Genomic DNA, 12,576 nt, shown 5'->3' with positions numbered 1-12,576 from the left:
ACTGGCAGAGTGAAGAGCTTCCTTCCAAAATTTCAGTAACAGAGAAAGCTGGATGAGCTGCCTGCCATAAATCCAGGCATTGCATTAGGAGAGGAAAAACGGGCTAAGTCATGGAAGTACAGAAAGTGTGGAAAATCCACCTGCCCCAAGACATAAATGACTGTGAGAATCACCTCTGGCAGATGCCTGTCTAAGCAGCGACGGAGACTCTACCTCCCTCTCCAGGTATCCAGCCCAGTGTTCCTCCATATGTACATTTAGAAGACTTTTACTCATGTCTAACCTATATCTTCCTTCCCACCACATAAAACAACAGCTTCTTGTCCTATCCATGTGGAGACAGCAAACAGAGAACAGCTAATTTCCATCCTCTCTGCTGCTTCCATACACTTGAAGATCTCTGTCCCCTTTCCCAGTTTTCCGTTCTCTCAACTAATCAAACTCAGCTCCTTCAGCTCTTCACCACAACAGGCCACTTTCTGCACCGCCGCCGAGGCTTGTGCCTCTTCTCTGCCCAGCGTGGGGCCGAAGCCACTTCCAGTGCAATGTGACAACCAGACACGAGATGCTGGCTGACACCTCCCAGCTCCGAGAAGTGGAAAACCTCATCCACTGCTGTCTTGCACATGATGCTCCTAAAAGTTACTGGTTTACGTGCCTGAAAGCTTGTTTGGTGAACCACAATATACCAACCAAATTAAAGCTGTAAACACTTCAGGGGAGAAAAAAAAAAATGTTTTCAATGTATATGTATGTACAGTACCTGGCACCTGGGGATCCACTTCCTTAGCACGCTGCCTCAAAACAAAGAAGCCAGTTGGCAAACATCACTTGCAAGAGACCAAGAGTCCATCAAAATGAGATGACAGAATTAGTCTAGTGCACCATTAATTTCAGAACATCATTAACTTAAAAGTGTGGGGGTAAGAAACATTTTTGACAGCTGGTTTCAGTTGCTGCCAAGCCTTTAGTATTGCACAGCGGTCGTGGGGGGAGGAAATAAGCTAGAATGGTAGTAAATGAAACCACTCGTCTGGTTTCTGGATTCACTTTATTGTGGTCACAGATCTCTAAAAACTAGGATTCTGCACTCCGTAATTACAACATCCACATTTAAATGGAAGGAACAGGGATAACATTAAAAAAAAGAAAGAGTGCTCGAGGATGAGGTTTACTGCTCGGTTTGCACATGGTGCTGGGAAAGGTGCCTGAGCAGAGCTGGAGCCAACCGGGGGATGAGGAATGGCACAGCCGCCCTGCTGGAGCCACGCCAGGTGCTCACACCCGTGCCCCAGCCTGCGCAGCTGCGACGTGGTCGGGCTCTTCCAGCCGCCGAGCAAGGCAGCTCCCAGGCAACAAGCCACCCAAGCACCACTTGATTTTTCCCTTTGCAAGGCCGGGAACCAGGCTTGGTTAAGAGACCAAATGTGAATTACCTAACTAAGCCCCGGCACTCGCCAACTGTTCTGTCCACGCTCATTTCCAAAGCGAAAAATTATTACAAACCCTTGGCTTACGTGACTGCAGAATTTGCCAAATTTAAGTGAAGCTTGCTTTGGTTAAATCCTTCCAGTGCCAAAACCAGATGTTGAAACAGCAGCTTTGGGAACCCTACTCAGAGCTGCTCCTCAAGCCAGATGGCGAGTCCAAGGCAGGAAAGGTGAGAATGGAAGTCGGCAGCAAGAAGGCAACCACAGCAGCGCCACAGCTCCTCCACCCCGCTTCGCCCTGCCAGAGCCACGCCAGGCTTCCCGACCTGCCGAAATCACCACATTTCCCTAGGCAGAAATAAACTTGAACAAAAGCGTGCGCACAGCAACTGGAAGTAGACACTGATGGAAAATAAAGGGGTCAGCATAGGCTTGAACACGTTCAGGAGGTCAGTCCCGCTGTGGCATTTTGGTGTGCGTGCAGGCATGGGCAGGCAGCACAAAATGGGTGTTGCAATCCTGCTTTTTCAGGAGCAGCAGCAGAAAGGTTTTATATTTCTGCTGCCAGCATGCCGGCAGGTAAAATCCCAGGAAAACTGCATTTCAGTAATTCCATTCCTTGATTGAAAAAAAAAAAAAAAAAAAAAGAAGAATCATTTAATTGCATTAATTAATCTCTTTCCAAAGGTTGGCCCTCCACCACCAACCATTCTGCAGACTGAGTATGATTCCCCATTCAATGAAGAAGTCCGGAGCAAGGCTACGGGTCTCGGTGAAAGCATGGTCATTTCTTCGACACTAAGTTCATAACGACATGAGTTATTCTAACGCAAGTTTCCACTTACTTTCTACCCCAGACCCTTCCCCCAAGAGAACTTGCTTGTTTTTGCAGTCGCTTGCCTCCCCTTCTCCGGGACAGAGCTGCTGTTTACCCAGTCAGACCTGGAACATTTCTCCAGTAACATGGCTCAGCCCTGCAAATACCGCTGGTCGTGCAGTAACCCCAGCTCAGTGACGAGCCGGCACCACTGGTAGCGAACACTGTTCTCAACAATAAATTTCTGGATTAAGATCCTTAGGGAAGTTAGTAAACACAGATCCCACCACGGCTTGGACCCTTCCCTAACCCCTGACTGCTTTTCAGCTGTACCAATCACTGTATTAACATTCTTTCCAACCACAGCTGTTTGAGAAGTTAGATGAGTTAAACAACGTGAACGTGTGCTGGACCAGACTGGGTGCATGAAGCTATTTGGCAAATTACAGTTTAAAAAAGAAAAAAAAAAAATCATGAAAAAAACATTATTCATTCTTTTCCTAAATCTTTCAGCTGTGGAATCAATACCCAAGTCTACAGACTGGATACAGCTGGCAATTAGATGTGCCAGATAATAAGCAATTAAAAAATATTTGTCTCGGTCTCTGGCAAAGCCCTGTGGTACATCAGACACTGCACAGCCACGCCACTAACCACATAATCTTCTGATAATTTCTTCGCTCTCATTTTCTCATCGGCCGTGATTTGCAGAAGCGATTGGAAGCTACAAACAGTTTGCGCAAAGGAAACACTGGGGTGCTATTAACTGTCCGTAGAGAATACACAGCTCCCTGTGCGACGGCTTTACCCCACATCCCACTCCAATTGCTACTGATGTTTTAACATGGTCTTCTCATGAAATCAAGTCAGGAGCAGGGGAAGCAGGAAGGAGGTGAAAGAATCTTGCTACGTGCCTTTTGCTGACATTCACTGTGCTATCAAAGCATTACGCTCTGCAACGTTAAGTCATTTTGTCAGGCTTTCTGCAAAGCGAAGCAGCAGACACGCACCACTGCTTTTCCATGTTTTCTTAGGTCTAGATAGAGGTAACAGTCCTGACATTTATACAGAAGCGATTACTGGGATTAACATGATAAAAGGTTATGAACCAGGACTCAGGGCAAATTCACAGAGCACATTTAACAGACGGAGCACACCTCTGGGCAGAGGAGCTGGCTGGCACTGGGATGCTGAAGGGAGCAGCACCAGTCAACACCCGAACACCCGCTGCAGCATGGAAATAACGCTACAGTCCCTGCACTCACCTTTAGGGCACCCTCGGCACAATACTGTTTTCCACGGTAGCCAGAGACCTGATCTCTGCTACATATGGTGGGTTAACTTTTATAGATCTCTGGCTATCCTTTGAGCAACCTGGTCTAGTGGGAGGTGTCCCTGCCTATGACAGGGGCTGGAACTAGATGATCTTTAAGGTCCCTTCCAACTCTTAACCATTCATTCAGATTGAAACAAAAAAAAAAAAGTCCTCCAAAGATGCTATTATTAAGTGAAGCCAGTAATTACAATAAGTCAAAACAATACATGCAACCAATCAATGTAAAATAAATTCCTCTTTAGTTTCCCTCTTTTCAAGCCTTTTTAAGTTCCTACAAGCATCCACATTATTCAGATGACATTAATCCTAGAGGCACTACTTGCTACAAAATCGGTGGCCTCAGCAGTAATGCTGCAATCTCCACGCTGCAGCTGCTCAAAAAACCCCGGCACACCATTTTACCAAAGCCGCTTCTCTTCTTTTTTGTATCATGTTTCAATGGGAAGTTAGACTTGCCACGGGTCAGTTCTTCTCCAGAAAGATATTCACAGAAGCCCGCAACGACCAGACCTGGTGCGGCCTGAGACCCCACTGAAGCATCCCTTGACAGCCCTTAAGGCTTTTGGCAGCTCCTCTTCTACTGACAGCTCATGCAGATCTTCTCAAATTCATGTCATAGCTGGACCTGGCTTCTTAATCAGCTTCATCTCCGCCTACCTTTTCAGTCCACTCCACTCTCCCAGACTAATGCGGGGGGTTTGGAGTAGACGTGGGCAGGAGCACAATCAAACCTCCCTGGACATCTTAGGGCAACTGCATTCTTTGCTCCTACTTGCCCCTTTAAAAAGGCCAAGCTAAATTAATGACACACAACCCATTGCCACCTGCATTTAACTTGACTGCCTCAACCAAGACAAGTAACCTCACATCACAGGGCACACATTTACAGGTCTCGAGGACTAGGGAAGGCCAGCAAGCCATGGCATCACCCTCCTCCTTCCCAGCCATCCTCAATGCCAGGCAAGTAAATGGCAAGGGGCTGGCCCCTCTCAAGGGCTTCTGCTAAACCAAAAGCCAGCCTAGGGCAGGGAGGGGAAAACCTTACACATGCTGGGGGGGGAAATGCTAAATGATTCATTTCTGACATCAGCCATGATTAAATTTTAATCTCTCAAACAAAAATATGGTTCTCATTAGCCTCATTAGTTCCCAGTTGTACTGCAAGGCAACAGTGTCACATGGTATTAATCTTTGTTTTCATTAATATGTCATATCAACTGCTCACAGCATTCTTTGAAACCGATACGCTCCCTCTCTTCTGTGTAAGTAGGAAGTGCCAAAAAGCAGCTTCCTCGACAGGAAGGATGACCCCCTGAGATCCTTCAACTTTTGGTTTACGTTTCTAGAGATAATCTTTTCTTTCTGGGGAAAGAGGGAGGGGAGTTCGGAGTAAAAGGGATACAAGGCTGCGATCCATAATAACAAAGAAATTCCTGAGGTTTATTGCCAAAGCCAGGGCCAGATAAAGGAATAAGATATTCTAAGTTTTTTGTTGTTGTTGTTGTCATTGGGATATTTTGGAGAGCTAGAAAAATAAAGCCAGGTTGCAAAAAGGGTTCTTTGCAAGTGGCTTATTTGCAAAGCCCCTAGCAAACTTCAAAGGACTCCAATGTAGCATATGCATCAAGGTGATATTTGTTAATGTGATTCATCTAAAATCCTAGGTACTTTTTTTTTAATACACAAAATTGTACACTGGATTCAGGCACAACATGAATTTGTGCTTGCACTTCAAACTTTAATATCTGTAAAGCTGATATCAATTAAGTCCTACAATCCCTCAGTACAGGCTTGTATTACTTCCAGACAGGCAGATAAAGCAGGATATAGACTGATGGAAAGACCTCGCCAAGGTCACACAGTTAAGTGCAACCCCAAAGCATCCATTCCTGCCTGTACAGTGAGGTCTCAGAGAACTTCCCAAGCGACCCAAGCGTACTGATAAAATCCAGGACCCACAAATTCCTATGCCCTACTTGCACGGCTCCTGATCTTTCAGTGTTTGCTTGCTCAGGAGCAGTCAAAAATGTCTTACCGAATTTCCCATGCTACTTAATAAAACGTGCACTAACATAAATGCACCCATGTGGATACGTTCATTCACCCTTGATCCAGCTCTGGTCTCCTGGAAGCTCAAAGGGTGATTCTTCCATCTGTATTTTGCATGTCAGACTAGGACTCTTCTAGTCATAAAATGAGTATCTCCACAAGTGCTGTGCCCTTGTCGTAAGAGGGTCACAAACCAGTACACCTAAAAATGGGAAAGATGTTTTGCCAAATCCTGCCCACAATTCACACGCTGGCTGTTTTACAAGCCAGAATAGGAAACTCGTAAGAGATCTGTTTCTAACCTTTACTGGATAGGATGACAATACACAAACACCCAAGTGCTTTAGACTGAAAAACTAAAGCTATAGAATATAAGAGGAAAGAAAGTGGAGAAGAGGTCCATTTGATGGCTACTAATGCCCTCCTGGAGAGTGAAAACACAGCCCTGAGCATCCCCTTATCAGCGCCCTAGCATTTAATGGACTTCAGGCTGAAACAGTTACCAGTTCATCTGCTAGCACACAGAAGACTGTGATTAGAGTCCTGCATAGGTCAAGTGGTTTTTAATGAGACATATAAACCACAAAACCTCTATGACATACAAGTCTTTCTTCTTTCTCTGTTGTAAATGAACTTCTGAGGAAGGCAATTTAATTGCAATTAAATTACATGCCTCAGAGACATGCTTTTGTGACCTGGAGTAAACCTGCCCCTTCAATAAGTCCTTAATATTGAAGTTAAATGCTATTAATATTCTGTTCAATCAGCTAAATAAGAAAAAACACCAGGCACTTGGGGTCAGAAAGACAGAGGCATATCTTTCCCTCCTTGCTCTACAAAAACATTGCTGCATCTGCAACTTCTTGGAAACCACCTGGGCACATGGGCTTCAAAGGGCACAGCCCAAATGGCACTCACCTGCAGCCGCTGGGGTTGAGCAGTGATGAAGCACCATTCAGTTTCATATTCCTTACAGGAAAAAAAAGTGCACTGTTTAGTCTTATTTTACCCTAAATACCTGTTAGCAGTAGCTCCACCAACATTTTCCACAAGGGAAGAACATACTGAAAAGAACGCTGTAGCCACCTCACCCTATAACGTTTTATTTATTGGCTTGTTTAACCTGTTCCCTTGAGCTCTTGTAACTCTACCAGAATCTTAAGTCACGAAAGGAAAAAAAGCAATAGGATTTAAAAAACCACAATTCTAGCTTTTGTATCAAGTGTCTTACAAACTGAACCACTGAATGCTCTCTAATAGTGGGCAATATGCTTTGTAAAATGAAACAACAGAATAACCAAGGGAAAGGAAGGGTTTTCAGATGACATTTGAAAATGCCGTGGGGGTGAGGTGGTTCAGTGAGGAAACAACAGAAGAAGAAACAGGAGATCAGTGGCAAAGTAGTTTAAAAGTTTGTTTATATAAGAAAATGTAATAGCTCTCTGGAGACACCTTACTGCAGGATAAAAGTGATTTTATTCCAGAATTATGAATTCACTTTAGAAGTGCATTTGTTATTCTGGTACAAAACTGATTTGACTTCTGCCGCAATGCCTCTCCCGGAGAGCTTGTCCTGACAAAGGACCTCTACTGCCGATGGTCCATCTCTGCAGACATATGCCCCAGCAGAAACCATAGGTAATAAAACCAAATGGAGGTTTCATGAGGTCATCTGCAACAAGTATTTTTACTTTGAAACAAAGGGACAGCTTTTCCTATTCTTTTTTAAACGTACAACAATCCACTATACTACTGTTCAGGAAGGAGGAAGTAGGGAAAGGCAAAGCCATTTGTATTGGACCCATGGAGCTGCTCTGTTCTTCAACGACTGAACCTAGACAAGCAGGACTTGCAGTCTGCAAAATGGATGCTGAAGTATGGGAAATTCCCACAAAATCTTTTTAAGTATCTTTAGCTTCATTAAATAGCTTCAATTAAACCAGGACCATTTTTTACTATGATTATTTTACAGAAATTAGGCAATCTGCAGAAATGAGAAGAAAAATCAAGGCTAAAATTAACGTAATGATTAAGAACTTCACCCAGCCTACGGGTCAGACGTTATATATTCTTTTCCACTGCCAGATTTCGGGATTCTTGACTGTCTCCTCCTACTTCAAAAGGAAAAGTTCAAAATGGCAGAGAGGGAAAAAAATCCAGTATTTTATGACAGACGCACTGAGCTTGTGATGCAAGTGCAGCCCCATTATACGCATGCCTATGACCCAGCAAAGACGTCCAGGTTTAGTCTGATCAGATCCCGAATACCACAGCTGTTTTGGGAACAGAGTGCCCAGAATTACAAAAGCTTCCTGGTGCATTCCACTGTCAAATTTGGCAAAGGCGATCTTGGCCCTGCATTTCCCAGGTACCAAAATCAGTAGGCTGTTCTCTGAAAGCTAGCCCGGTTTTGAGACCTGCCAAAGTGCATCTTATTCCAGACAGTTCACCTGTGCTTTGGCAGAGCCAACAGTCAACTGGCAAAGTCAAGAATTCAGGGCCAGGACAACATCCTGGCCCCAGTTCTCAGGATTTTAGGTTGCCAAAGTAATCCTTATCCCACAAAATCCATTATGAACAGCTCACACCAGCCTGCTCCACAGGAGCAGCTTTCTTAAGGGTTATAACACCCTCAAAGACCTTCAGCTGGTCCCTTGCCATGCTGTCACAGCAGCCTCAGCTGTCCCCAGGCACACAGTGTATTCCCCAGCTCACAGGTGGAGGTCGGCAGTACCGGGGCAGGCAGGCAATGCCTCCTGCCCTTCAAAGGAGACGGTTTGCTCTTCTAAAGCTTCCTCTGACTCTGAGCCCAAGCCAGCTGGACAGCAGTTGAAAGACTCGCTCCTTCAGCAGCGCCCGGTATCTGGAGACTCCAGCCCAAAACAAACAGAAACATTTAAAATTAAAATAGAAAAGGCGATAAAAGGAATAAATTGTTCCTCACTGGCCCGAAGAAAACTCTATTCCTCCTTATCACCCCGTCTCTTCCTTGAACTGGCTTCCCAGGCAACTACTGCAAAGGATTTTTCTGGATCGGGTCAGCCCACGGGTCCATGCCCAGCCCAGCCATGCCGGCTCGCAGGAGTCCACGCCTGCCAGCTGAAGAGCAACATTAGGAAAGACCATACAATAGCTACAAAACAATGTGGTGACAGGAGGAATTTCTTCCTCATTTCAGACGCCTCTTTGCTGAGCTATCTTGTAACTCTGATCAGGAATGCCTGCCAACGTTGTCCTTTCCCCCTTTATAAGAAGTCACTATGGTCTTCAACAGATACCTTGGAGAACAATCGGAACTCATCAAAACCTCTCAATCTGCCCAAATTTGAGAGTAAGACAAAGTTAATGGACCATCGAAGCCCACCTACAAATAGTGCGAAAAGGGAGTTTTAAAGCCAGCCTGAGTTTTAAGGCCAATGCTTCCATCCACCCATGATCAGCAGCAAAATTCATGAGATTCCAGGTACTCTCAGCTCATCCCTTATGCCACCACAATTCCCTGAGGGACGGTGAGAAATTAGTTAATCCCTCCTTTGCTCTCTCCTCATGTTTACTTGCACTGTAAGTACCTAGCCACCCAGCATTCCCTTCTCCAGGAATTGAATGTCACACTGTATGCACAATAATAATATGGTTTTGACCACCCAGTGACCCATTTCGGAGGATCTAATGAAAAATGTAACCGCAGCTGAATGAACTGTACTACTGGGTTGCTTTGATTCTTTTCCCTCACTCCTTTACAAGAACGACCTAATTTCCTGTTTAATATATTTGATGCCACAATTAAGAAGGGATGAAGTTGAGGCTACACCTCCTATTGCCCCCTCACTTTTCTCTCTCACCCCTTCCCCAGAAGAAATCTTGGTGTGTTATTGCTGTATATCAGGAGTCACCTGCCTGCGCCAGAGTAACTTTCAAAGTCCAAATCTGAAGTAGCAAAGGAGGAAAAAAAATACAGCCTTATCTCAAATATCAAGAGTCAATTCCTTTCAACCACAGCATCCACAAAAGGCAAATTCTGGGCTCCGCTTACATGCCTGCTGCCAGCTCATTGTCTTCAGAGCTGCAGAGACCTGAAGCTTCTAACCCCCCTTAGGAAGAGGCATTTGGACGTGGTCTGCTGGACACTGGTGGTGGTTTGGTGCAGCAGTGGAAAAAGGCTCCCCTCTCTATCCCCTGCCTTTTGCCTCTCCCTTAAACACTTGAAAGATGACAAAACAGCCACGCATTCAACAGGCACAACTGTATTTCTTTCGGCAAACACCTGAGAGTTCTGCAGGTCTGTCACCCCTGCAGCACCAGCAGAGAAGACATCACACCTCTGCCTTCAGTCTGCCTGCACAAGGAAAAGCAACTGGGAGCAGAGGACCAGCACAGAACGTGATTGTCCAACATGGAGAACACGTTCGAGCTAGCTTTTTTTGAAAATCAAAACTGTTAAGGACACCGTAGCATCGCTATGGCCATAGCACCAGTACACTGAGTACCCCAGAGTGCCTTGTGGGCACTAACGAAGAAAGCCTGTCATGCTAATGTCTTTCTTAGCCCACTACTTCAGGAGCAAGCCAGATCAAACCTTCAGCCTCAAAAGTCACTGCAGGTTCAACTTTCTGCTACAAAACCTTTGCAGCTTGAGGGAAAAGTTGTTAGAGGTTTCCCCCCTGCCCCACAAACAGAAAGAAGTGAAGGAACATATCCAGATTTTGCTGCTACAATGACACAAGCTTCTGTATCTCTAGAAATGAGAGCAGGACGATGATTGAATTCTTGCCCTGTAACATAAAACATCTAGAAAAATAGACAAGCAATTTTGGAATAACTTGGAAATGGGCAACGGAAAACTATCCACCAAGTTATTTTTCAAATTTTGTGGCTTTCCTTCACAGTCTTAAGTTCACGCTGAGTTAAGAGCTCAGAGAATAGAGCTTTTCAGAAAACTGAAGCTGTTATCCTTCACCCACTTACATACCATCTGGAGTAGGATAGGAATGAATGGGACAGGACAAGGGGCAGCCCAAGCACATGCAAATCCTTAAAATTAAATTCATCTATATGGTAGGTGTCCTGTCATGTGTTGTAGAGCCAGAAGATTTGGGAAGAACATCACAGTGACGCAGCTGCATCATATCCACAGGCTGAGCACCTCTTCATGGCATAGCCTTTTACTCCCCAAAGTTACCACATCATCTCTGCTACAGGCAGAGAGGCACTTGAAGAGGTGAACTAATGAAATTTGGGTTTCTAAGGGCCCATTCTCTTAAGCAATGTATCTGGGGCCTTAACAAGTGTGAGAACCACCTAGAGCCTTTCCTTTTGCGCCATAGCCTTTCCCTGCAGCAAGGCGATATGCAGACAGTATTTCTCCTTTACTTTTTCCTAACAGGCTTCATGTACTTATCTTGAGTGTTCCAGCTCTCTCCTGGATAGAACTGAAAATTGAGAAACCATCTCAAAAGCAATTATTAGGGGAATTCCCTTGCAACAGCCATGAGGGAAAGTACTCCACAGCAGGGACAACATGTAGCGTGGTACATTATGCAGCCAGTTCACGTCTCACAGAGGACAACAGAAATCAGGGCAGATATCCCAGGTAAGAGAGAGCGCAGGGGTGTGCCCATAACTCATTTCTGCCAAATGCTTTCCTTATCTCACATTCCTACATCGCTCCTTACCAGATTACCAACCTCAAATGGTAATAGAAAGTCAATGTGTACAATGAACAGCAAGAGATTACAGAAAAAAACAAAGCAGAGAGATTGTTAACCTACCAGATCTGTCCAACGTTGACCAGCGAGAGGTAGAGAACCCACAGGACGGACATGAGGACCATGTTTGCACATCCAGTTATCAATACAAAGGCTGAAGTTGCCAGGCCGAACAAGGAGAGGTAGTCCAAGGTTCTGTCCATGTCTGACCAGTCCAGAAACCAGATGATTGTTGGCGCATAGCTCAGAGCATCCAAGTTTATCTTCCCTCTGAAATACTTTTTGACATTCTGCAGGTACAGTTTACAAGGGAGCAGCCCCTTCTCTCCTATTAGCTGCTTGTTTTGATGGTACGCCACCAGGAAGGCCACAACTGGAGGAAAACAAGGAGGGGGGAAAAAATATATCAGTATTAGAAATCATCCAGGCTGAAGTACATATTTTGAGTCCAGAGTTACAGAAGAATTTTCATGCCTCGGGAAGGAATTTATTCATATGTCCTCATCTCCATTAAAATACAACACAGTCATTTCTATTAACCACAACGCAGAATGCAGAGGAATTCTATAAATACTGTCTCTGCCTTCACACCAGGAAACGGCACAGAGTCTGGTTTGAGACAATGTTCTCCTCAACAGCTGTAAGGGACATGCCACTTGCTTCAGGCAAACTCAACAATGCACTTCTGGGAAAAGCTCCCTGTAACTGAGCGACCTGACCCAGTGTAGAAACAGGAGGCTCAGCTCAGCTCTGTGAGACTCTGCGTGACCCTAGGTTAGTCACATACACTATTCATCTCCTAATGCAGATGAGGAAAACAGCTTAATTGCACTGCGGAGTACAAGTGAAAGCAATGCATTAATTTCAAGACTTTCAGACAGAATTTCCTTTCTACTGTGGAAAGGAGACACCAGGAAGCCCTCAGTTCACGCACCGATCCTGCGAAGCGCAGCTGAAGCAGCCAGAAGAGCGCACACAACTCCCTTCAGCTTTGCAGCAGCAAAGACAGGGCTGTATTTTCCGGCCCCTCCTATTTCAGTTTCACCAAACATTTTGCTGCGTAAATAGACAACAGCTCCAGCATGGGGTTTGGTGTTGACGGTGTTAACATGTTACAACGTCTGCTGTTCCCAGTACAAATAACCCACCACAGACTGATAACAGATTGTTCCTGCAAGGTTATGCTTTGACTTTAGACGACAACATATCTCCATTTTTACATACAGCTATCTGTGCATC

General features: G+C 45.0%; 1 protein-coding gene across 5 annotated transcripts in view; it reads right to left on the bottom strand.

Moving 5' to 3' along the window:
* LMF1 (lipase maturation factor 1) overlaps positions 1 to 12,576 on the bottom strand; it is a 214,112-nt gene that overhangs the window by 184,508 nt on the left and 17,028 nt on the right. For 3 of the 5 annotated variants that reach the window (XM_074599073.1, XM_074599072.1, XM_074599071.1), the window contains exon 2: positions 11,397 to 11,710. In XM_074599073.1, the coding sequence (XP_074455174.1) occupies positions 11,397 to 11,472 (76 nt within the window). In that variant the 5' untranslated portion in view covers positions 11,473 to 11,710. The remainder of the gene's footprint in view (positions 1 to 11,396; positions 11,711 to 12,576) is intronic. The other 2 variants (XM_074599079.1, XM_074599075.1) reach the window with 1 other exon arrangement.

This window comes from Larus michahellis, chromosome 8 (assembly GCF_964199755.1).
Source record: "Larus michahellis chromosome 8, bLarMic1.1, whole genome shotgun sequence".
In the NCBI taxonomy this organism is placed as follows: Eukaryota; Metazoa; Chordata; class Aves; order Charadriiformes; family Laridae; genus Larus; species Larus michahellis.
Note: the sequence above shows the minus strand (reverse complement) of the source record. Positions and strands in the feature narration are given on the sequence as shown.